Source organism: Mesitornis unicolor, unplaced genomic scaffold (genome assembly GCF_000695765.1).
Source record: "Mesitornis unicolor isolate BGI_N332 unplaced genomic scaffold, ASM69576v1 scaffold15904, whole genome shotgun sequence".
In the NCBI taxonomy this organism is placed as follows: domain Eukaryota; kingdom Metazoa; phylum Chordata; class Aves; order Mesitornithiformes; family Mesitornithidae; genus Mesitornis; species Mesitornis unicolor.
In genome coordinates, this window is record NW_010182193.1 from 1 (window position 1) to 26,738 (window position 26,738).

Here is a 26,738-nt window from a genome sequence, read left to right on the forward strand (position 1 = left end):
TCCAAGTCATTGATGAATATATTGAATAAAATTTATTGTACTCATGTACATGTACTCATGTATGTTGGCATAGAACTGGCAAAAAATGTAATGGTGTGAGTGAAATGTGCTGACAGGCAACAAAATAATGATTCACAATAGCATAAGTGAAATCACCTCCAGAAGTGTTAAGGAAAGCATATCCTACTGACACTTTTTCTAAAACAGGGCAGGGCAGGGGGAGGGAATGTCTTAGCATCTGAGCTTGGGTGCAGACTGGTGGCTCTACGATTTCATTTTGCTATGACAGATGAGTGGCACGATTTTTCCATCTTTGTCTCATCACTAGTAGCTAATGGGTTGGGTGCCTTCCACATAGATTTTCACGTACAGAATAACTGATTTCAGTGAGATTATTCAGAGGCACCGGAGGGGGTAATTTGGCCCTGAAATAAATATGGCAATGAATAATAATAAATATACTAATGCATTATGTGAAATAGAATCTGTTTAGTTCATAATGCTGCAAAGTCTGTTTAGCGAAAAAAATGAGAGAGAAATGCAAATTTTCTCCCTTGAGCAAGCAAATATCCTTCTGAATATATACAGGAAATAATTTGGGAGTTAATTTATATTTAAAAACAATCACGTATCTTTTTGCAGTATTTTATGTAGCATCTGGCTTCTGGGAAAATATTATTCAACGTGTTTTTCTCTGCTTGCTGCGTGTCGGCACTGCAGTTATTTAAACTGCAAACAGATGAATGGCTTTAATGAAGTTGGTATTGTGAGGCAAACATATTTGCTTAGTGTCTCAAATGAAGAAATATTTCTATCTGTGGGGTTTTTTAACTGTCTCTCCTTGTTCGGTTTTATAATAGTTAAAATATATCTGCTAAAGAACAGTTACTTGCTCATGGCATGTAGGAAATAATGGTTTTACTGTTAATTTACTCTGTACCAGCAAATGTTTATTAAAAAAAGCATTGTAGTGTAAAGCAAAGAGAATGGGAAAGCTGCATGTGTTGGCCAAGCTAATAACACGACTTAAAATGTGATCTCAGGTTTAGTAAAGCTCAGTGGAAATGGGAGTCTTTTCCTGGAAGAATAAGTGAAAATTATTTTTGTGGTAGGTAGGCGGATTTATCTATCAGATGCAGGTTTGGCTTGTGCCTATGCAAAAGTGGCCTGTGAACTATCCTTATCAAAGGAAAAGAGTTGCTTCGGAAATAATTTTTAAAAACATTTCAATTATTACCAGACATTTCAGCAAAAATTCAATTACTGCTAGAAAATAGAAACTATTAAGAAAAATTCAGTTGCTTGTAAGATTAACCATTAGATGATTGATTTGAAATATTCATTCAAAAGAATGACTCCAGAACTTTGTGACCAGAACTGACATTTTAAGTGTATTGATATGCATTGCTTATCACTGTTTGAGTTGAGTTTGGTTTTGGGGTAGTTTAGATAGGACTTTTTGAGTTAAATAGAATATTTTAAGTAGTTTTGAGGAGGTAAGTGTATGATGAATGTTTTGGAGTAATGTAGCACTTTCTCAATTCCTATGAAACTCTCAGGTTCGCCACCCCCTCCAGCAAAGGTTCCTTCAGAGCCCCCTCAAGTTACTGCTAACTCAGTACCTACTGTGCCACAGTTGCCCAGTTCTGATGCCTTTGCAGCTGTAGCTCAGCTGTTTCAAACAACACAAGGACAACAGGTAAGCTCTTTATATTTGGTTCCGTTCTGACTTCAGTTTTTAAGTTAAATGAGGGAGAAAAATGATGGAAGTAATATCCTTAATTTGAAGTAAAACAAAAAGCCTCCCAGAGGTCTTCAGTGGAAAACTTGTACAAGTTAAAGTCAGTATCTGAATGATCTGTGAGCCTTCTATCCAATAGTTGTGGTATTTGAGGAAAATTCAGTTATATATTCCTAAATAATTAGTTCTGAATTGATGCAGTTACAAAGTTTCAAGAACAGGTGGAATGTATCAAACAAAATGTTGAGTGTTATTGTTTGGTCCTCTTACATATTTGCAGTGTTGAAAGGCCTGAAGACTGAAATCTTGGGATCTGCTGAATTTTGCCACTGAAGTACTTAAGAAGTGGCTTTTGGTCTTGCTTAAAGTTCTCCGTAGTTCAGTCAGGTTGTTGGTGGTGTTCATTCTGTGCCATAGTTTGGTTTGATGTAAATTCTATATCCCACAACTTTTCCACCACAATGTTTATATAAGAATATATACATAATACTGTGTGTGTTTTTGTAGCTTCAGCAAATTCTTCAGACTTTTCAACAGCCTCAAAAACCCCAGTCACCAGTCATAGATAACACTGTGATGGCTCAGGTTCAAGCTATTACCGCTCAGTTGAAAACTACAGCAACACAACCCTCAGAACAAAAAGCTGCCTTCCCACCACCTGAGCAAAAAACATCATTTGACAAAGTAAGTCTTCACTTGTTCTTTATGTTTAGCTTTTTCAGTTCAGCAGAAGTCTGTCTGGTAGATGTCTCAATGTCCTCCATTTGTTAGGAGAGAAATGATGCAAATTTTGTTTCTGTTCATTCCATTGGGAGGTCAGCTTCCTGTTTTTACAGCCTTTGCATTTTCTGAAGCTGAATAAAACTGTTTTGGACAGGTTCTGATTCTGTATTAGAATATAGATACTCTCTTTTTTTCCCGATTCTAACTTTGTCTTTAATAATTGATAATTATTAATTAATAATAATTATATTTTGATAATAATTATATTTTGGCTACCAGTTTTATAAGATACAGAAAAAATAGCTGGCTCAATGTGATCTTTCAGAAGCTGCTAGATCGGTTTGACTATGATGATGAACCAGAAGCAGTGGAGGATTCAAAGAAGGAAGATTCAGCTCCTTCTCCTTCTTCAGTTTCTCAGCCAGCTTTGTAAGTTTTGTGTCATAGCAAATTAGCAAACCTTTGTTCTAAAAACCCTTCAGGTTAGAAAGCTGATTAAAATTCCACGTTAATTCGGTGTTTAACTGTTACAATATAAAGTTAAAATGTTGTTAACAACTTCTGGTGGTTTGGGTTTTTTTTTTTTTTTACTGTAAAGATCTGATGTATGTTTGGCATGTTGCATCACTGATTGAGGAATGTGTTCCGTAGAGAAAAGCTTAGTTTTGGTTTCAAGATGAGTTCCGTATTTTTATTGCACAACCGAATGTGTCAGGGTGTTGTTAGTGATCAGCTGAATTGCTTTGCTGGCTGGGGAAAAGGTGCTATTCCTAACATTGTGTGATAGTTTTTAACTATTTAAAAATTTTAAATCGGCTTTGCAGCTTTACGTTCTCAGACATTAAATACCCACACAAACTAACCTAGACTCCTGTTTCCCTTTTGATATGCATTATGATAAAGTCTTAAATTACATGATCACATACCAGTTTTTTCCACAGGACCCCTCTCTCATTCAGTGCACAGGCTGGATGGTGCTCAATACCTGGGTTAGTCAATATTTCTTTTTTCCCCGCTTCAGTCTGTGGCCCTGTGTCTTAGTTCCTGTATATGCCATCCAAACCCTGCTCTCAAAACCAGAATCACTAACTTTGTCATTAGCTTTCTTACTGTGTTTATCACCTTAAGCACTTTATGTTCCACAAGTATTAGTTAACTAAAATGCCTTTTAAGTAAATTGGTAGTATTTTTCATACAGTACAGATAAAACTCCAGAGTACAGAAAGATGGGGTAGGTCAAACATAAGTACTGGTTATGTGTGCCCAACTGGAGATCACTGGACTAGGCTTTTCAGCATGTCTGTGTTCAAATCCTTTGTCCTTATTACCTTATAGTTATGCAAGATGCCTCTGAAGATTGGATTCTAGTAGTCTCATTTGGGGCACACAAGATCAGTAATACTCTATGAAAAACTTACCTGTCCAGAGTCATCTAAGAGTGGCACCTGTGTCTCAACATAATACAAAATTCTGTTTCACATCACCATGAAATTATCTTCCTGAAATCCTGTTCAGTTTTACACAATCTGCATCCTTTAAACAGGTCCTGTTAACTGCGTAGACCTCTTTAATTCCCTGAGCACTGTCCATTCTGTGTGTTGAATCAGGAAGTGAATGGCATTACTGTAATCCTTGTGTGATACACATATCCCTTTCTCCTGTGCCTTAAATGCCTCCCAAACTAAAGTTGGGTTTTTTTCCTGGCAAAAGTGTGGCCAATTTATTTTCCTTGAGAAAAAGGCTTACCTCTTTTGTTCCCAAAAGAGAAAGGAAGAAAGTTAGCCTAAGGCAGATAACCTTCATGAAAAAAATCCGTAGACTGAGACCTTTATCAAGATCATATAAGTACAGGGGGAAGACAGGCTTTTTGTAGTATTTCTTTAAATATTAAAGGACTACTTTTACAGTGGAGAAAAGATAAGGAAGCCACTCTTGCTCCTTTTTTTGTTTCCACTTTTTAGAGAGGAAATGGAATCATACTGAAGATAACTTTTTTGTCTAAAGTTGAAGCAAGAATGTGTGAATGTACATAGTAATATGTAAAATAAAGGCAAAGTGTATCGACTAACTTGTTTTACCAATATTTTACTGGTTTTAGTGGATTTCCAGGAGAAGGTATACAACAGCCAGTATTTCCTCAACTCCCCAATATGGATCCCTTTCAGCAGCGAATGATGGGAATACAACAGGATCCAGTGCGTCACCAGGTAACTTCATGGTTTTCTGTCGCCATTCTGTTGTGTTACGTTTTCTGTCTTGTTATTTCTTTGGTGTAGAAGTAAGAAAGTGGTGTTCCTGTTAGTGAAGAGTGAATATGGCTTAGCCCTCCAAATTTCCCAGGAAACCTACTTTTGTTCTCTGTTCTAGTCAAGCTTTGAAGAACAAGATTTTTATTTTATACATCTAAATGCTTGATTTACTTCATCTTTCTTGGGCTTCTGGTCTTTTATGGTGACTTTTGAGCAGAGATACAATTTTACTTTAGCAAACTGGAAAAGTGAATGTAATTTTTTTCTTAACTGGAAGTTTTTGTGCTTTTTAATTCTCCAAAGGTTCCACTTCCTCCTAATGGGCAAATGCCAGGTTTCGGTCTTCTGCCTACCCCGCAGTTTCCACCCATGGCTCAGCCTGTGATTCCGCCAACAGCACCTGTGCAGCAAACTTTTCAGTCTCCTTTTCCAGTACAGAGTGAATCACACATACAAAAACCACATCAGCAGGTGAGAACCCCTTGCAATAAACACGCTAACTTTAATGCTCTAATACATGTCTTTCTCAAATGCGTATAGTTTGTACAGGAGAGGAAATTTCATGATAACCATGGACAGAGATGGCTGTGAAGGCAGCTCCTCTGAGAGAACGTTGGATAGCTGCAGTGCTACATGACAAATCTGGTATTTCACAAGTCTAGCAAAAGCATCATATGCATGTGTTATGCCTTCTTTTGTGAAAGACTTTGGATTGCATTTTGTCCTTCCACTTCTCACTTTCCCTCATCTTCTCTTTCCTGTCCCCATCATGCTTCAGGAATATTTTGTTTAATGAAATTCTGACAATGCAGTCTCATTCTGGAGAGAAATTATCTGGAAAAGTTAATTTTAAGGGCCTGGTAGATCGCTAATATAGTGGAAATAGGCTCAGAATTCTGTAAAAGTTTTAAAAAATGCAAGTGTGTGTAAACACCACTGTCTTGTTCCTAAGATTTTGGAGGATATTGTTGGTTTGGTAACTGGCTGCTGTTAAGAAGTCGTCAAAGAGCAAGACTGATTATGAGCCTGTATTAAAAAAAAAAAGTCCATATTTGCCTCTGTTGCTCTGAGGAAAAGAAATCCTAAAATGAGAAATAGAGATAGTAGCAAACTGTCTTTGTGACGACCTGTGATGTCACAGACACTAGAAATAAGCTCTTGCTTTCTGCTTGGAATAAAGGGACAAATCTCAAGAGTATCTTTGTAATTAGGTTTCTAGTGTTGAATTCTGTTGTATCAGTGCATTCTGAGAGATTGCTTGTTTGGATGTTCCCTGCTGGAGTTGCACAGTGACGGCATTGAAGTTCAGGCAGGACTCAGTGAGTTCTGGAGTAGGAAGCTGTAGAGGATTTGGGGTAGGAAAGAAGAGCTGTGTTGAACTTACTGGTTTGAGGTTTTTTTAAAGCAGGTTCTTGCATTTTACGTGTTGTTTTGATGACTTCTGCTTCATTCTTCAAATTTTTTATATTGTAATTTGCTTATATATATGGCTTATAGTAGTTTCCTGTAACATCTTGGAGAGAAGTTTCCTAGTAAACCTTACTTTACCTGTGATTTTGATGACAGAGCAAGATTCACTGACTGACTTCAAGGAATACAGTCATACTCTGTGGAGATACATGCAGTGCTGGAATTGAGAAAAATGTGGGAAACAAACAAACAAAAATTTGCAAATTGAAAATTATTTTGTGTAAATTACTATGTTTTTGCAGTGGTTGTGTTAAGTCCATTTAATATTGGACTATCTCCCTGTTAGTGACTACAAAGTAGTGGTGATGCTTCTGAGGAGAAATGCATTACATTTTCATTTCTCATACGTGAATGTTCAATGTAATTTTAGTGCTGTTAAGTAATTTAGTCTAGGCATAAAATGAAATAAAATGCTTGTGATACTCACCCGTAACACCAGTCAACTTAAATGTTTTAGGATATGGAAGTGGAACAGCCACCTATTCAAGAGGCAAAACGACATGCTTCTGACAACAGGAAATCAAGATCTAGATCTGCATCAAGGTAAATTAGTGGAAGCTCTTTAAGTGAGGGTATATATTATCAAGTATTGAACTTTAACATAAGGAGCTCATGTGTGTCATGTCCAAAGACTTGAAAATGCTTTACTAATTCTGTACAAGTACTGAGGAGAGTTACACTGATTATCTGGAGCTCAGAGGATCTGGTACTGTGCTGCCAAATTACTGTGGGCATGGTAACTTCTTACTGAGATGACAGTAATTAGCTGCGAGATGAGTTAACTCCTTGAACTACTGGGGGAGCTCCTTTCAGTGCCTTAGGACATGGGCTTGGTACCTGTATTTCGAGTTGGCTTCGTGTGTGCCCTGCTCAGCATACTTTATTTGGGGTCATTTCTTGTAAGTGTCTGATTGTGCTGTACAAGTTGGACTGTATGACTAAATGCCAAAGGATGCATTTAGCAAAAGAGTCCATTTTATTTTAATTCAAGGATTAATTGCAAGAAATTACTGTCTGTGCTGTGTAGTATTCTCTGTGTGGACAACACTAGTGAAATTACTTGATAAAGTTAAGACTGTCAAGGCCTTTATTTGAATTCCCCTTCTGGAAGAGACCCTTTCGGTCTCTTACCTCTGAGGAGAGTTGTATATAATTACAGCTATATATATATATATACTTTAATGCAGTGGTAATGAGAATCATATTGATGACTTTAAAGACTTGTGAACCTCTGAAAGTCGTCTACTTAATAAGGAAAATTGGGTAACTCTATAGCTCTCTTTTATTGGAAAAGAATAACTGCCATGCCTGTCAATACTGACTAAATTTTAGAGAAGCAGCATGTGGTAGTTTAATTCTATCTCTGCTCTAAAGACACTTCTCTTCTGAAGAGATATGTGATCCAGTGTACTGTGGCACTTTGCCTGTCGCAGAGGCAGTATTTCACATGTCTCAGCTGACCTAAGAAATTTGGCTGCAGTATAAAGCTAAGCTATCTACTTGGTTACGAGTCTTCTCCTTTGCCAAGTTTCCTGTGACTTCTTTGGAGGCTTACTCTGTCTTCCAGACCTTGAGGGGTTTAGAACTTGAATGTAATGTAAAATACGTCACTGGCAGAATTTATTTTTAATCTTTTTTAGCCGTTCTTTTGTAAAAACAATAAATATTTTCCTCATTTAAGCAGATGTAATTTTTTCTGTATTAACGTGGACATAGTTTTGATAGTCGATTTCAATACAAAATTCATAGAAGATAAGAAATTGAAAAATAATCAACTATTCAGCTGCAGTGCATTAATAAGCTACTGGAATAATTTATTGTAGTTCTAAATGCATGCGAATGAACTTGGATTTATTTGTTTTTTTACTGACTGAACGCTTGCTTGAATATTTAAACAGATACCTGCAATAGTTACCTATCTGTCTGTCTGGGTCAGAAAGATTGAACATAAATGGTTGTTGGTCTAAACTAGGTCACCTAAAAGGAGACGCTCAAGATCTGGCTCCCGATCGCGAAGGTCACGTCATCGTCGATCTCGATCGCGGTCCAGGGACAGGCGCCGACACTCTCCTAAGTCTCGGTCGCAAGAAAGACGTGAACGGGAGAGGGAGAGAGAACGCAGGTCAAAAGGCCTTCCTCAGATCAAGTCAGAAACTGTTAGTGGTAAGTTTATTCTCTCTCTTGATTGTTGATGTAACTGCAAATTCTTGTAATACCGTTTTTCAGATAGTCAGCATCTTCCTGGTTCGTATTTGGTTTTTTTTTTCTGTGCCCAGTATTCTTCTTTAATAAATTTTAGAGTTCTGTGAAGGTGAAGGAACTACAGTAGATACTATAGCTATGTAAAATGGAATACTAAGAAGACAAACGGGTATTTTAGAAAAACTGTAAATGTTGAAGAAATACACTTGTATGTTGTATGTATTTTATTTTAAATTTAATGTATACAAGTCCACTTACCTTCAGTATGTGGTAACTGCTCAGAATATGCCAGAAGACAACTCTTAATCTGTTGTGTGGTTTTTTTATTTTTTTGTTCCTTTTTCTTGGGTTTCGTGCTATTTGATGCAGGTTCTAGGACCCATCCAAACAGAATAAAAGTGAAGTGTACTGTGATTTATTTTCTGAACTGTTGAAAAGCTAGTAAGAATTAAATTCACCACACATCTATATACTTCCTTTACTCATCGTAGAATCGTAGAACCATTAAGGTTGGATGAGACCTTTAAGGTCATCAAGTCCAACCATCACCCTAACACCACCATGTCCTGGAGTGCGACATCCACACGCTTCTTGAACACCTCCAGGGATGGTGACTCCACCACCTCCCTGGACAGCCCCTTCCAGTGCCTGATAATCCATTCAGTAAATAAATTTTTCCTAATATCCAAACTAACCCTTCCCTGGTGCAACTTGAGGCCATTTCCTCTTGTCCTGTCACTAGTTACATGGAAGAAGAGACCAACCCCCACCTCTCTACAGCCTCCTTTCAGGTAGTTGTAGAGAGCGATAAGGTCTCCCCTCAGTCTCCTCTAAATTAAACATCCCCAGCTCCTTCAGCCGCTCCTCACAACACTTGGTGCTCCAGACTCTTCACCAGCTTTGTTGCCCTTCTCTGGATACGCTCCAGTGCCTCAATGTCCTCCTTGTAGTGAGGGGCCCAAAACTGAACACAGTAGTCAAGTGAGCCTCAGCAGTGCCAAGTACAGTTGGACAATCACTTCATAGTAGACAATTTTGGCATTTTTGGAACATTTCCAAGTCAGAAATAATTTTGACTGTAAAATGAGGAAAGGAAAAGCTGAAACACCATGTTTTCTTTTCCTTCCTTCAAGACATATAAAGTAGAGCAGATTGATCAACAAGAAGTTGAGCACGTTATTACAGTTTTTTTAATGATTCAATGTTTTGTGTGTCTCAAACCTGGAGGAGAGCTTTGATCTGGAAAACACACAGGCTGATGTCCAGATGGCTGAAATAATCCTGTCTTTGCCTGTGTCTATAGACAGAATGTAGTAGTTGTCTTCTGAATATTCCTGAAGAGTGTGGAATCTTCTCTGGAGTTACCAAGTAAAATGAGAACATTCTTTTTTATATGAGAGGGACAAAACTTGAAGGGTTTTAACTAGGCAAAACCTTGTGAATGACAGTACCATTAATTTAAAATAACTGCAAAGACTTAGTAGCTGTTCATTATAAACTTACTGGCAGTGCTGTAAGATAACGCTTTTGCCCAACATCTATCCCAGATTCTGTCACATAATGCTTTTTAGGTTTGCAGGTTTATATCACTAAGTGGGGAAAACATAGATGAGTATTAAATATTGCTATAGCAGTGAGTGTGATACTTTGAGCTCATATGCTGTTTTATTATGCATATATGCATGAAATGAGATAAGCATGTTGCCCACTCTTTACTGAAAGGAAAAGTATATGTCAATTATTTTTCACTTAACCCTAGAAAGAAAAGGCATTGAATAGGTCACTAAAGAGATTAAAACTTTGATTGCTCATTGTAGTTGAATTGTCATCACATTCTGGAGGAGAATCTTGCTAGTACTGGGTATGTCACCATAAACAATCTAGTCTAGCCAGTAAGTACCGTCCGTAGTGGCCCGTAGCTTGAATTTTATACTAAAACAGAGTGAGTCACCTTGTTGTGAAATACCTGCTGTATGTGCTGGGATATTTCATGGAGCATTGTTAGCAGCAAAGCATATTTTTCCTTTTTGTGATGATTTACAGAGCTCATGATCATCAGAACTTGCAGGCTAGTATTAGTTAACTAGAGAGCTTCTTAGTGAGTGCATTCTAGCAGTGATTCTGGTGTAGCTGCTGTGGTTAACGCAGGTCCAGACAGGCAAGAGAAAGAGGTGTCAGTCAGACACTGCTGAAGATTAAAATATGTATTATAACATTAGCTGGCTTTTTAATTTGAGTAACAGGCTATTTTAAAATTACTGTTGTGACATTCTGGCCTGTCAAATGTGTATTCCAAGTGCTCTTACAATCTGTGTTAACTCTCTTGTAGTTTGTAGTACTACGCTTTGGGTAGGACAGCTTGACAAAAGGACAACTCAGCAGGATGTTGGGAGTCTTTTGGAGGAATTTGGCCCAATTGAATCAATAAATGTAAGTATAAATGGTGCGGTGTAGGATACCTTGATACACCTTGGTTACAAAAAGTCTTTTATAACTGTTCTAAGACAGCTTTTTTTTGATACATTAAAAAGAATCAAGAGCTCTTATTTCCTTTATGGTTGTGTTTTCTAATATGTTAATTCATTTGGCTGCTTTGTAGAAAAACAAGAAGGCATTTGCTTTAGTTTCTTGCAATTTAAAAAATGCTCTTGGGAGTAATACAGAAGATGATCCCATTTTCATAAAAATCACACTTTCTCTGGAGAGAATTAAACGAGAAAGGGCTGTTGAGGAGATGGTGCAGAGTTACTGTGCTACTGAGTTCCTTGTCTGCTCTGTTTTGTTTGATTATAGGAATGTGGTGGTCGCGATTCTTTTGCTTGTTTCTCTTCTGTCATTTTAGTCATAAACATGGAGAGCTATTGTTACGTTTTGCTGTATTTAAGGATTTTTAAAAATACAAATGATAATTGTTCCGGTAGCTATAAAATTTCATTTAAACAAACAAACAAAGTAACTGTAATTTTCTCCCTCTTCTCAAATTTTGTAAAACAACTTAGAAGTTTTTTCTAAAATGCATTACAGATAATAAAAATTATTGCAAAACTGCAGATAAAACTGAATGTGAAAGTGCAGCTGCCAGCTTGTGGTATATGGAATGAAGTGGGGTATTAAAATGTCTTGTTTCCTCCAACAAAGCAACTAATTGCCAGACCACAGCATTTACATGAACACTACTGTTTAACAATTTTAAAAGATTAAATATACAAGAGTCATTCATATTCTCACGCAGAATAGAGTTTAAAACTTTCCACATAAGAAGTTGCTTTTAATTTCCTAGAAATTGGCATTTCCAGAAGATACTGGCTACCTTAGCCTCTTAAACTAACGTTCTCTTCCATACTCCTTTTTGAAACACCTGCTGGTGTTCCAGCTCACTGTAATTGAACACGTGTATGTTGTTCATTACTTTGTTACTGTGCTAGCAAAACCAATCACTTCTTTCTCTTAAAACAGATGATACCACCTAGAGGATGTGCCTATATTGTAATGGTTCACAGACAAGATGCTTATCGTGCCCTGCAAAAACTGAGCCGAGGAAACTTCAAGGTCAATCAGAAATCTATAAAGGTACTTCTTGGAAAATGCCAAGCTGTTCTAAAGCTGTTGTAATTGCTGTAATCCTTTGTCATCTGTTCTAGACTTCTGGGTATTTTAGACTTTTATGTATTCTTGGTATCTTGTTCTGTAAATTTATGTGAATGGGCTGCCCTTTTCCTGGAGAAGCGTTCTTCCCGTTCTGTAACATGACTGGTAGAACTTGTATCCGTTTCCTTGAAAGATTGCCAGTAATTGTCTATTTAACCAACAAAAGTGGTGCCCTTTTAGTCATTACAGTGGACTGTAACTATGTTTTTCTTGTTGCTAGTTATTTGTCTCATAGCAGAGTTTAATTATTTATAGTAGTCCTACAAAGAGTAAGGAAGAACACATTCATTAGTGAAGTTCTGCCTTTTGTACAACGTTGTATTAGACTGTGACACTGTCCTCTGAAGGGAAGTAGAATTAATCTTAGTGACTGGGGGGCATTTGAAGAAACTGCCTCTATATATTTCTACAAATTGTGTGCAAGAGTCAAGCCAAGAAATAAGAACTAAGACTTCTTTAAAAAACACTCTCATTTCAGGGTTTTGTAACTAACCTATTTTTCCTGCTGTTTCAATTAGAATATTCTTTTTGCTGCTTAGCCTCAAATGGTAATGCTGTTTTGTAGTAACTAAATACTAAATCCATTAAAACAGAAACATTTTACTGACTACATGTATTTTTTCCCCCAAGATTGCATGGGCTTTGAATAAAGGAATAAAGCCAGATTACAAGCAGTACTGGGATGTAGAATTAGGTGTTACTTACATACCATGGGACAAAGTGAAACCTGAAGACCTTGAAAGTTTCTGTGAAGGAGGAATGTTGGACAACGAAACTCTGAGTCCAGGTAAAGTTTTTGCCTATGGTTTTCACACTTGTGACTTTTTCTGTTCCTTTTGCAAATCTTCTATTTATAGTGATGTAAACGGAAGTCTTGTTTTGTATGTCAGTAGTGAAAATGTCAGGCTTCTGTGGCTGTATTGAGAAAATTACACCTATTATAATCGTCAACTTCAAACCAGTTACAGGCATCAAATCAACATTGAGTCACTAGTGTGCTGGGTGTTGTGACTTTTAAAAGTAATATTAAATGAATACAGTACTTAAAAACTGAAATTGCCTTAAGTTCTTTGAGTTGGTATTCTAGACTACTGTGTTGGTTTTAACCATTGGGTGCTGTGCTGTCTAATTACTGAAACATTATTTCAGGGTTTTGGAATTCTGTCCAATTTGCCCTAATTTGGTGGTGGTTATTCTAAACAGTAGCATCTTTTCATGATAAATACACCAAAAAAAGTTGAGTGTGTATTTTAAATGAAAGTCGAACAGATGACACACACAAGCTCCATGTGTTGCAGTCTTCTCAGTGCTTTTTCATATAATGCCTCTTCACTGATGCCTTTTTTCTGCTTAGCTGTCTTTTCCCAGGAAGTTCTGGCAACCAACAGGAGCTGTGTTTCTTCTGTCAAACTAGTTTAAAGATGTATTTGATGTTTCCCTTGTTTTGCTGTGATTCTTTATTGCTGTATTCTCCTTTCTGTTGTTTGACTTGAAAATGTTGTTTTTTCAGAACTAACTTCTCAAATTAGTGAAAAGGCTGCTGCCGTCTTGCTCTAGACCAGCGGAATGAATCTGTTGAAAACTTGTCCTGAAACAACCTTACTGTTTTTGTTACAGATAATGTGTTTCAGAATCCCGGACATGTATGAATGCTGTCAGTGCAAAGAATTGCTAAATGACTAATGAAAGGAATACGTTTACTTGCCATGTTTCAGTGATTTGTCCTACTCGGTTTAAAGTAATTTGGAGTTTTTATTTTCAGAATTACATTTGCACACTTCTTAGCTCTGTGCTTCTCGTTCTCTGAATGGTTTTGATGTTGTCATTTTTGCAAACGTGACAGAGCATGGTAGTTTTCCATGGCAGTACTCGACTGCTTGTCCACTTCTGCCTAGCTGATACACTTATGTTTGGGTTGTTGGTTTTTTTGATAGAGTGGAAGGGGATTCCCAAGAAGTCTGAAAATGAAGTAGCTCAAAATGGAGGTGCAGAAGCTACACATAACGAACCAGTGTCGCCTATACCTAAAGCTTTACCTGTTCCAATTCCTGTTCCCATGCCTGCACCAATAACAGTACCTCCTCCACAGGTGAGAGTTGCATCTCATTTGCTCTGGATATCTAAATAAAAAGTTTTTACTTAGATAGTAATTCAGTATGGTAATAGGTAAATTAAAGAGAGGGAGGAAATACAATGAACGATAATTAGTTGGTTTTGTGTATATGTGTGATGTTACTGTCCCTGGTTGAAGATGCTCTTGTTAGCAGACTGGCTACATGGTCAATTTATAAAGACAACTTTCCTGTGCCGTAAATCAAGTATGCACAAGAAATCCATTACTTGAGCCTCTTCAAGTAAAAGAGGAACACAGAAGAACATTCCTTTCTTGCTAAGTCTTAGTGGCAATGGCAGACTGGAAAGAAAAAAACGAACCCATTAGGGTTTGAAGCATGTTTTGTGCCCAGCAGGAACATAGCATCTGATTTGATTTCCCTGAAAAGGGATGTAGTTTGCGTGCACTAGATCAGCCTTGGGAACCGAGTCAGCAAGGGGTTAGTGAGAATGATGAAGAATTTGCTCCAAACCCTTGTTGCTGCTCTAATGCTGGTGTAGACGGAGCGTATGTGTGTCTGCCAGATCTTTATTTGAAGTATGGTTGGACTGTACTACTACCTGGTCTCTCAGTCCTGGCTTAATTATTGCAGTAGATTCACTTTATTAATGGGCTGAATTGCATCCTCTCAGTTTTATGATTGCACTATTTTTTTTTCTGTTTTCCTAATTAACTTTCCTCACTGGTGGCTTAAATAAGCTACAGACCTTCTAAAATAAGCGCATTGCTTTCATGTGTGTTCATATTGGGTATACTTTCTTTGAACAGCTTTTGGAAATCTATTATAAAAATTTTCATATTCTTCCTTTGTTGTTGTAATTGTTCTTTAGTCAAAGTTGATGTGTTACGTTCATTTGTTAAAAGAAAGCTCTGAAATTTCACCATTAGTTTAGTAGTGTGTAATAACAACTCCCTTCAGTGTTTTAGAATCTGTATTTCTTTTGGCTTTACTGATTGACAGGTGTGTTACTACTCTTACAGTAGTAGTTTCTTGCCACTGTTAGAATTTAGCGCTATGCCTTCTCCCAAATGGGAGGAAGTGTAAAGAAAGCAATTTTATATCTTGAGAAAATGTGGTTTCTGAACCACAATATGGCAGACACTCAGAAAAGATCAGGAACTCAAATTATTTGAAGGCATATATAATTTAGCTAATTATGTGATTTGAGAACATAGTGTGTTGAATTTTGTGTTGTTTTGACACAATTTCTGAAATGCTGTAAGGTGTTTCTAGTAAAAAGAACATGTAAGTAAAATTTCTGGTTTCAAAGAGCTTTAATAGCCATTAACTGTATTAAATGTTAGTGGTTTTGTTTATTTTCCTTAAATCTATGTTGAAAAAGAAAGTATAAAGAAAAAACCAACTTGTTAAAGAATATATTCTTCTGTGTGCTGGCTGCTTGTCTCAGCCTCCTCTGCTTCAGATTAGTTACTATGGCAAAGACACTTGTGTCTTCACAAATTCAAGCTAGGATCAGAGGACTATTTAGTCCTCCATCATTGGTGTTGCTGTGAACTTTTTAATGCTGTCTTATACTTGACCAGTTGTCTTCTCTGCCATAAAATTATAATAGTGCAATAATTCCTGAATAGTTCTTAAAACTTTAAAATTGAGTTCACCTCTGATGATGGTAGTGGTGGTGGTAGTAAAAGTAACGTGCTTTGTAATACGCAATGTGACCCAATACCTAAAGAAGAAACTCAATGTATTCCACTTCTTCTGTTTAGATTGCTTTGTAGAGTACCACTGAGCTTTAATTAGTTGGTGTATTTATGTCCTCTGACACACACAGAACTGCTTTCATTTGTATTTGGCTTCAGTGTTCAGGACTGTAAGATGGGTTGTCAAGCACTGGAACAGGCGGCCCAGGGAGGTGGTGAAGTCACCATCTCTGGAGATATTTAAGTTGTGTAGCTGTGGTGCTTAGGGACATGGCTGAGTGCTGGACTTGGCAGTGCCAGGTTAACAGTTGGACTCGGTGATCTTAAAGGTCTTTTCCAACCAAAGTGGTTCTGTAATGCTCTGTGGGGAGGTTGCTAGGGGTGCTGGGTGGCTGCTGATGCTGTCCAGCCTGGAACAGACATCAGTATGGTGATACCAGGATGCTCTGTCTGTCCATCTGGCTGCTTCCCTATTAGCCAGAGAAAGCACCCTGCCCACCGTGTCCTCTCTGCCTGGAGAAGCAGGTTTGATGCATGTGGTGTCAGAACAGGCTTTATGCCTTGTCCTGTTTCATGTTGCAGTGATCAAGGTACTTGCCCAGCAGGAACAGAGCATCTGGTTTGATTTCCCTGGAAAGGGATGTAGTTTGCATGCACTAGAACGGTCTTGGGAACCGAGTCAGCAAGTGGTTAGTGAGAATGATGAAGAATTTGCTGCCTGAAGGGGCCCCCTGACAGATAACCCCAAACAGCTCTGGCTGTATGGTTCCCATACCTTACTCTCCCTTTTCTTGCTTCGTGAGCAACCTTTTGTGTTTTCTCCTCCCTTTTCACCACTTCAATCTTCTCCCAAGTAAACAACTCTCCCCTAATTATTTTTTTCCCATGTTGGTCCCATTTTTGCTGCATCCCTACCTAGATTTGCTATTTATGATACCATTACCTAAGTAATACTGCCCTGGTATGGCGTTCCTGGATATATGGTTACTTACGCACTGTTGGCCTCACAAAGTACTTTTCCCCTTAAGATCTCCAGTGCACCTTTCTGATTGCCTCTGAAGTGTGGCTGTTATTCACAAAACACCCTGTTAACCACCTGCAAAATCCAGCCATCCCTTATGCCGCTATCTGCAACTTGTCAGCTTCTCCCATTATCTGTCATGTCTCGCAGTTTCCTGTGTTAATCCCACTAGCTTCTCATGTAATTTAGCTTAATTTCAGACCAGGGCCTAGTCAGCAGCTTTGTGGTCTGGCTACAGCCCTAACACTCCCACGCTTAAAGGTAGGATGGGAAAGAGCTGCATCACCCCTTTCTCTGGTAGAGCCTGAACAGGCCTTCTGTGCTACCCCTCTGTGTGGGCTGCACACATAAGGATGGAGCCCTGCTCTGCCTGTGAGTGGTGCGACCAACTGTGGACTGAGCTCTGTTATTGCCAGTATCCTTGACCCATGGCTGCAACCTGTATGTAGTGAGCTACTTAAAATCAATGATGTCCCTCTAAGAGTGATAGTCCACATAGGTATGTTTGGTTCTTTGGCCTCAGTAGTGCACACAGCATCTTCTCAGTCCCAGGGTCCTGGGTTATTGGCCAGATAGGTGGGACTTCTCTGGTGTTATGCCACTGGAGTGAGCCCTTTTCTTGCCTGTAGATTCAGATCTCTGAGCTGTTGCTGAATCTGGTCCTAGTTTGGCAAGTCTGAGTAATGCACCTCAGTGGTCCACTCTGAGGATAGGTCTGTGTTCATTCTTAAGTCATATTGCAGTATCCAGTGTCAACTTAAATCTGTTTTTTGGTTACTGAGAGACTGTTTCAGTTAATTGCACTTTTGATGTTACTTGTGTTATGCATTCATTGATGAGATTTTGGGCAATTGGTGTTCCATTCTCCTGACAGAGCTTGGTGTTACCCTGCCAAAGCTGCCATTCTTTTACAGTGCACTGTGGCTCAGGCTTTGTTACACATTGAATGAAGTCCAATGGGGTTTGCTGTGGCCACCCTTTCCGTAAGTTTCCCAATCCAACTCTAAGTCATTTTTCTTTGTTTAATGGATTTTCAGCCAGAAAAAAAGAGTTCAAGTTGAGTGTGTACCTGCCAAATTTCCTAATGTATTTCTGAATCCCATGTGCTCCTTCTCCCTATAAGTGGATGTGGGAGTTGTGCGTTGGTCCAGTATTCCATCCTGTACCCTTCCTGTTGAAACAGATAAACTCCTTGTTTCCAGTCCTGCTGCTGGAGGCTCCAGGTGCTTCTAAATACATATTTACTTGTCTTGGAGCCGTAGGTAGAGCTACATTTGCCTTTTAGTTCACAGGGCAAATGATTCTCCTTCAAGTCTTAGGCCGAGAGGTGTACAGTAGCAAATAGTTGTACCTGGGCACAGGCCAAACCTCAGGACATGTTGGTTGAGATGCACCTGGCAGTCTGCATTACAGTTATTGAGAGGCGAGTTATTCCAGTTTCCAGTGATGTTAATAAAATACCAGGTTTTCCCAGTATTTATCTCCCCATTAGTAAAGGGTCTCCCCAGTAGCATTTTTGGTTTTACTTTGCCTTATCCAATTCATTAGCTGTAATTCTGAAACTGGTTACCAATCCTCTGTGTTCTCTCTCAATGTTTTATTACCCATTGGTTCCATCTCTGATAGAGAAACTTTGCACTTCAGATTGTACTTTAGATCACATGTTGTGACACTTGTGCACAGAGTTTTACCACCTTGTTTATTTCTTTCTGCTTAAAAGAAAGGTTTTAATGTATTAGTTACAATTACATATTAGAGAGTTAACTTTTTAGAAAACATGAGGTACAGCAGTTAAGCTTGGGTAATTAAGTGTGCGTATCCTCTAATACGTATCTAAATCATCTTCCTTTGATGTTACTTCTATTCTGGTTGCATCGTAGTATTTTACTATTCATTATACTCTCTCAAGCCATCATGTACATATGCTTCATCCACGGTTTTCTCAGCTTTTAACTACTTAAGGACTGACAGCACTTGGCAAGTTTCCCCTCCATTTTAAACCTTTTTGTCTTCTTGGTAGCCCTCCTCAATTCCTTCTGCTGCGTACACTCTGTGCACACTCTGTACCTGAACGCTTGCTCCGCAGAACATTACTGCAATCAGCAGGTCTGTTGCCATGTCTAGTGAATTTTGTAAGCTGTTGTTTTTTGAAGGAATGCCCAGTAAAACAAACAAAAAGACCTACTGAGACTATTGGGTTACTGTGGTGTTGGAGCACTTTTTCTAAAGCTTTAACTGTGATTAATGGAAACACCTCTAGGGTTACTCAAAAGTTAGTGTTCGTCTAGGTAATCTTGGCTTGATGTGGTATTCCTGGATATGCTTACCTGTGCACTGCTGGCCTTGCAGGGTACTTGTCCCCAGGAGGTCGCCACTGCTCCTTTCTGCTTCTCTCTGAAGTCTGGCTGTTGTTCATACAGCACCCCCTTACCCACCTGCAAATCAGCCATCCGTCATGCTGCTGCCTTTTGTCAGCCCCTCAGTTGGTATCTGTCGCATCTGGCAATTCCTTGTGCCACATCCAGGAGTTTCTCACATCCTGCTCAGTTAGCTTAGCTTCAGGCCAGGGTCTAAGCAGCAGGTTATTGTAAACCAATAAATAACCAGATTAAAGATTACAAGTGGGTGGACTATATTAAACCCTAATGAATTAAAGCTTGTTGTATTTAATTGATTTTAAAATTCTAGTAGTACAAGTTTTAATGTGCCTCAGCTCACCAGCCCAGCTATTGGTGAAGAACTTGGAACAGAAGTTTGAAGTGGTATCAGGTGCTTGGCAGCTTTGGCACCTTTTCCAGGTGTAAGGAGAATATTTAGCTTACTTTGGTTTAAGGCCACTTCTTTCTGTGCTGAGAATAAAATAGTAAAGGCTTTTCCTTCTTTAGTCTAGAAATAGAAAATTACTTAGGAAGGGTCTTGGTGTAGTAGTTCTGAAATTTTGATGGTCATGGAGGTGAGTTAGTTATGGTCACCTGACTGCACTGCTCTCGTTTGCTTTAATAAATCAGTTTTGTATGCAGAGCATTTTTTGACTAAATGTTTTCCTTTCGATTCCCACGTATTTAATGTAGTTTTTGTAGTAGGATCATGAACATGACTCTGGGGACCAACATAATTTAAATCCATTTTCATTCAGAGCTTGATATAAATCAGAATTAAAAATAAATAATAAGGAAACACTAGTCACGCTAATGTAATTATAGGAGTTCTCTGACTTCTAATGAGCTCAGTTACTGAAGTCACCTCGTTGCAGAGTAATTTTAAGATAGCAGTTTTCTTGCTTTGATGGACAAAGCTTAGAAGACAGCAGTCTGCAGCTGAACAACAAATAATCCATTCGGTCTTGAGGTAACGCATTTTTCCCCTTCCTTTTTTCTTAGGTTCCACCGCATCCATCAGGTCCTCCTGTGGTTGGTGCACTCCAACCACCTGCTTTCACAGCGCCCTTAGGAATCCCACCTCCTGGATTTGCTCCTGGAGTGCCACCACCGCCACCCCCTCCGTTTTTACGACCTGGTTTCAACCCAATGCATTTACCCCCAGGTATATTTACATATTTCTTCCTTTTTTTTTAACCAGACAGTAAATAAAAGCAGCTGCAATATAAAGCACACAGGTATATTTTCATAAAGTGGTATTAGGCGTTAATATATACCTTTTTTATAGGCTTTCTTCCACCTGGACCACCACCACCTATAACTCCTCCAGTATCTGTTCCTCACACTCCAGCAGTAAACATCCCAAATTGTAAGTGTTTATATCTTGGGCAAGCAGCAGTAGCAGGCAGGTATCGTACATGCAGAAAAGCTGACTCTTTTTAATATGTCAATGCGTTGTTTGTTAGCTACAGCAACTGGGGTAAATGAAGACACTACAAAAGATTCGTCTGTAGGAAATCCCATCCCAACAGTGGTTTCTGGATCCCGAGGGAATGCTGAAACTACCGATAGTTCAAAAATATATGGGACTGTTCCACCTCCTGTAGCACCTACTAATGTACCTCCTCCTGTCACCCAGGCTATTCCACTTCTTGGTAAGTTCATTTTTGTATATATTCTTCACTTTTATTGTTCCCTGAATTTAAAATCCAGTTTTGATTTTGCTACTGCCTTACAGCTGGTGGGACGGCAAAGCAGATTTTTCTAAACTTGTTGAAATTTCTGCCCTTTTGTTTGGCTTTTAAATCATTTTAGAGGCGTGATTTTGCACAGAAAGAGAAGTAATTTTTTTTTGTTATCGAAATTTTATTTTCTGAGGAAACAAGCCATAATGTTTAAGTTACAAATTCAGGACAGAACAAAATGCTGTTGATTTTAACAGATTGAGGTTTATACCATACAGAAAATTAACTTAAAACATCTGTTTGACATATGAACTATGTTTTAGACTTAACTACTACTTGTATAAAATTAACTTAACAGAGAAACAGTATTTTTAGTGCATTTCTTAAACCTGTGAAAATATGGTACACTTTTTATGTATGGAATAAATTATTTTAATAAAATGAAAAAAAAAACCCAAAAACACTTATTCAGCCTTGCAGTATTGTAGATATTGAAACCTTTTTAATAATGTTACCTTATTTCAGTATTACAAAACAGTGTTTTCACTACCAAAACCAAGCCAGCTTTGGATATCTTACATAATTACTTTTCACAATAGGATATGAACCTGGTCAGATTTTTAAAGAGAGCGCATACTGTTTCATGTTACAGAGGTCTGCTAAGTATTTATTTTAGGATGGTCTTTAGTTGGTCAGTGCCAAGAACACGCTCAAGAGACTTGTTTACTACAGATTTTAATGAGATTATTACATCTATGGGATTTCAGACCTCTAACTGAGAGCCTAACAAGTGAATGAAAAAGATAACTTTGGTTTAGTGTGTTTCTGCCCAGAAGTTTACAGTGTCCAGTGAGAAAACACAAAGATTTGTGTCCCTCAGAGTTCACTGGTCTGTTGGATTTGATGGCTAAATTTTCCAGCCGTGAGTAGTGATTTTTGGATCCTTCATGTTGGAAACTTGAAATGAGACCCTTTTGAAGGCATTTTTCAAAAAGCAAAGAACTTCTTTTCTCTGCAAATGAGTCTGCTTTTTAAAATCTATCCAAGCAGATGTGCAAAGCCAGCAGCCAATTGTTTTGGAGTGTCTGGGACACTTGACAAACAGGTTAAAAAATTATGGTGACACCACGGATTGAGAGAATTCTGTAGTGATAACAACATTTAAGACATTCACATCTTAATGACTAAATTACCCTTTTTGTAACTGTAATACACTATTACCAGACTTTTGAAGTTTCGTGGTACTGTGTCTTGTCAGCATAACTTGAACTTTTAATACATTCCAAAGGATTTGAATAAAGTGACTCTGTATCGCTATACACATCAGAAAAAGGTTTCACAAAATTAAAATCAGAGTGAAGTATATACCCACATTAGTTACTTGGACAGTCACTTTTTCTTACAAATTCAAGGCAGCTGAATTTGATAAATCCGAAGATTAAGAACTTGCCTTATTAACTTGTTTAATGAATAGTTGAGGCAGATGAAGTTGACCATGTGGTCCGAGTGACTTCTCACATCATGCAGTCTCATCAGCAAGGAGATAGGAGAATTGATTGCAAATGTGTTTTATGTGTGAGCTTACAGAGAAGTCCAGAAGTAATAGCTTAGAGACAGTGTGTTTACTTAAGTAATGGTATGTTATGTTGATGTCTTATTTGAAGAAGAGAATATTTTTAATCAAGGGGATACATAAAATCGTTCCATCCTGACATTTTGGAGTTAAGGGGGGGTTGTTCACAGTAAGAGTCAAGAAAACTAGAAGAACTGGATTATAATATTTCACATGATTAACAATAAAAGATTAATATCGGTTGTCTCTGCTTTTAAAACTTTTTCAGTAAGTTAACACAAATGAAACTCTCTTCTCAAACCCACTTTAATTCACTTACCAAATGAGTTTGACTCTGCGAGTGAGAGTCCAGATCTGGTCACTCCTTGAGCTGGAAAAAACACGAAAGAGGTGATGTTTGGCACCATTCACACTGATCTAGCTAGCGAAGATGGGTCCGTGGAAGTCTTGCCCTCCCCATCCTGTGAGACCAAGAGCTGGCCAGGCTGCATCACCATTCCTTCCTTTTCATTCTGTGTCAGGTTTCATTTGTAGGGAGATCAGAGCATGGGAAATGGAACGTGCCAGGGTTTCACCACATGTGTGCACATGAGCTCCTATTGACAGTGTGACGATTTCAGTGTAGCCTTAGTGTCTGACCTGCAGTCTTGTACAGGTCAGAGGCAAAGTAAAGGAGTGGGTACAACATCTCCCTCAGTTAGCCAGGGGGAAGGGCAGCCAAGGGAAATCCAGAAGCTTCAGACTGAAGGACCTTTTGTTCACAAGTACCTGGTTTAGCAGTTTGAGTAGGTGACTGATGGTGAGACTGGTTTTTCACCAAGTCCTCAGACTGCCCATTAAACTTTCCCATGATGCGGCTCTCCAAGCTGAGATGAGAAGGTGGAAGGAAGATTTGTTTGACGGCATCATGAAGTATGTCGTGAGGACTGCTTGGGGAAATAGGGATGAAGGGGCTTGTGTAGTGTAACGTGAAGAATGAAGAAGTGTTCTTCGGCTATTTGGGCAGGATAGAAGAACTTGCTTCAGCAGGCTAAATTCAAGGAACGACGATTGCTCTGAAGAGACTGTCATAGAAATCCAAACTTTGCTCAAGAACACCTTGTGTAATCTGTACAAACACAGGAGCCCTTTTCTAATTTTTGTAACCTCAGAATGAAGCTTATCTCTCTGTTCAGTTTTGATATGGAATTGCTTATTGTAAGATTTCCTATGCTTTCTTAGTCCTGTGAGTTGCACACTGTTCCATCTCCACTGGTTTCATTTGATCCTCCAACGTAATTCTTCCGTCGCTTCCAACAAAGAGGTGTTTGTGCTTCAGAGAACTGATCCCTCGTGGACACTGTGTCTGAACCTTTTTGTGCTTATTTTGAAAAACCACCTTCAGGTTGTTTTGATTTAGTTGTATCCTTGATCATATTCGCTGTTGTTCGAGCTTCTTGTTCTTAATCCGAACAAGACTTATCCAGACTGTAACTGGTGCTGTGAGTGTCTCTCATATGTCATTTTTTAAATGATCTGCAAAGCAGATATTTTCAGATTCCTTTTACGTGTGCATATTGCAGAAAATGACAGGATTTTAAATCATTTTTGATTTGCCAACTTGTTCTTAGTGTTGAGCAAATGCTGTAATTTGGACCAGTAATAAACTGCTGTTGCAGATGCTGTGTTTCACATACTCAGATTCTGTGATCTATTCTCTTGATTAATTACACCATATTGCAGTTCGTAGGTTCTGGTCTAGTGCTCTTTTTGCCAAAAGTCCTACAATGATAATTACATATTATCAAAGATTAATATACTGTAGCTCTCATTGAACTTGACATTCATTTCCTGTTAATGGCATTATTATTATTTTCTCCCTTGCTGCTTCATAAGTAACTAGATGGTCTTTGTGTAATCTGCATTAAATTATAAAAGACAGACTACAATATTCTCTGAGCTCATCAGAGTATTACTGTATTATAAAGTGGACACTTCCCTCACAGGAAGGATGAGCTTTTTGTTAATACAGGTTATGAACAATAACCAACCTAATAAGTTTCCAAATTTGTTGTGACAGCCAATTTCAGAAGTGTAACAAACACTGCATGTTTGCTCATTACGCAAATGACTGTTGCTTTCATAATGCTACGAGATGAGAATTCGTAGGTAAAGGAACGTGAAGGCTGAAGCACCATTCCTGGAACTCGGCTTTGCCTTGATTATTCTCTTGATCTGCATAGGTTTGTGTTCCCTAAAGCAGGAATTTTAGCAGTCTTAATACACTGCACGCATAACGTAGTTTTGACTCTTAATCCTTGTTTAAGCATCCTACATGAACAGGGGCAAGTTCCTATTGGCTTCAGTGATGGGCATAGACTGCCCTTAAAATGTTGGGGTTTATGGCAAGCTCTTTGAGCTGTGAATCGATGTTTAGGCACTTAAGTTTAGGCCTCTTTCTTTACAGTCTTGGCCTGTTCTAAAAGATTCTGTATCAAACTCCAGAAAAAGACACAAGACTTACAACATTGTCCCTCCTTCAAGAATTTCCTGGTGGTATTTAACGTTCTGGTTTTAAAATGCAACATTCCTCACTGGAGACCGATAGAGGAATTAATGTGAGATGCGAAATGGTGCAGAATGTCAGCGTGAAACTGGAGGTGTAAACCTTTAGCCTATTGTGCTGGGATTGTAAGCTTTTGATTTCTTGTTGCCATGCATACTCCCATCAGATGTGCAAAGGAGAATTGCAGTGGTAGACACAGAAAGCACCAGTCCTCCACTTGTAAGAGACATAATGATCACTTGCTAAGTACAGTTCAGTTTAAAAAAAACAAATCAGATGCTGTACTTCTCAGCTGTGTTAGCATTTGCAACACTGGTAATTATCACAAGGGAACATGGGCTGTGTCCAGCCAGAAGAGAAGATAATCAGAAATGGAATTACAGGGACACACAAATCTGGCTTCTTACCAGTAAAAAGGGGCTCCCGTGACCTCTGGATAGAAGATGCTTCTTCAGGACAGCTATAGCATTTTGGGCTGTGTCTTACGAGTAAAGTGAAATTATGAAACTTTTGACACTGTGTGATTGTTGTTGCACCTCTGAAACAACACCCGAGGTTGGCGATGGGTTTTCCTTGTACACTTCGTATTAAGCACTTCACAAGTTCTGAGGACCTTTCACTATGCGTCAATGGTAGCAGTTACAAATAAACGTAAGTTGTGAAAGCAGTCTGCATTTTTACACGTTTGACCAGAATTAGTATGAGGTGTAAGGTCTGAGGATTGTATTAAAAGCCACATCTTGTGATAAAAGCCACGTCTTAGCCAAGCGATGCAGAATAAGCAGCTGGTAAAAGGGATGGTTGTATTTCATACCCATAAGCAAGAAGATAAGCTTAACTACTACAGAAAGGCTTACAGTTACGAACAAAAGTATAGGAACCGAGCTGGGGCAGATAAATTCCATTGCTCGTCTGCAGAGGTAGAAGATGGCTGTTAAATCACTTTATTGCTTCTCTAGGAGCTCTGGTACTGCTTTTCAAGTTTGACAAACTGCTTAAATATCACAGACTGTATTTGCCTGTATAGGACGACAAAGGGCTTTGATGAGGCATTGTGCGTGCAATCTGTACCACTGATTTTACTGAGCATTTTCAGTAAATTTGGATGTGTTTCTGCACAGCTCCTTGACAGTAAATTTTAAGGGGTGCCTGATTTGTCAGCACAGCAAGGAAACTCTAATAGTACTTTCTGCAGTGTTCAGCTGCCCTGCTGATGCAGTCCAGATTGAAAGAAAATGTGCTTCAGGTACCATCGTGCTGCTTCTGTGCCAAATTCTGTGTAGAAATAAGGTTGAGAAATTGAATTGCTCGTACTTGTTGAATTTAAACCAACTTTTCACGCTTGCCTCGTGTTCACGGTGTCATAACCCACACCTGCTCTGCCGCTATAGGGCAGAAGCATGTGCTTGTCCTCTTCAGGCTGTTAGATCTACTCAGTTATTCCTTTCTGCCTGATTTTGAATCTTCTGTGGAAGAATTTGCTTATCGACAAAAATATCCCCAAACCTCAGAATTCAGCAAAATAAAATCGTCAGAACCCATCATTAGCCATACGTCTGTCTCGTCAGCTCTGTAGTGCTAAGCCATGGGAGGAGTCTAAACTGGGTGACACAGCCCTGGTTATGAACAGGAGGAGGGGGAGGGCTGTGCATTTTAAAGTTATAAAGTTTTGAGAAAAAGACACCAACAGAAAAAAATACGCTGTTGCATTGGAACATTTCTTTGAAA

The 26,738-nt window shown here is 38.6% G+C and overlaps 1 protein-coding gene across 1 annotated transcript in view; it reads left to right on the top strand.

Moving 5' to 3' along the window:
• Nucleotides 1-1,559: 1,559 nt before the first annotated feature.
• Nucleotides 1,560-26,738, top strand: part of SCAF4 (SR-related CTD-associated factor 4) — a gene marked incomplete at its 5' end in the record, with an annotated part of 28,248 nt that continues 3,069 nt past the window's right edge. Inside the window, 15 exons of the mRNA XM_010183693.1 lie at nt 1,560-1,699; nt 2,249-2,425; nt 2,790-2,893; nt 3,406-3,453; nt 4,563-4,671; nt 5,017-5,184; nt 6,641-6,726; nt 8,156-8,346; nt 10,715-10,815; nt 11,842-11,955; nt 12,664-12,820; nt 13,968-14,122; nt 20,210-20,372; nt 20,496-20,576; nt 20,674-20,862. Coding sequence (XP_010181995.1) covers nt 1,560-1,699; nt 2,249-2,425; nt 2,790-2,893; nt 3,406-3,453; nt 4,563-4,671; nt 5,017-5,184; nt 6,641-6,726; nt 8,156-8,346; nt 10,715-10,815; nt 11,842-11,955; nt 12,664-12,820; nt 13,968-14,122; nt 20,210-20,372; nt 20,496-20,576; nt 20,674-20,862 — 1,983 coding nt within the window. The remainder of the gene's footprint in view (nt 1,700-2,248; nt 2,426-2,789; nt 2,894-3,405; nt 3,454-4,562; nt 4,672-5,016; nt 5,185-6,640; nt 6,727-8,155; nt 8,347-10,714; nt 10,816-11,841; nt 11,956-12,663; nt 12,821-13,967; nt 14,123-20,209; nt 20,373-20,495; nt 20,577-20,673; nt 20,863-26,738) is intronic.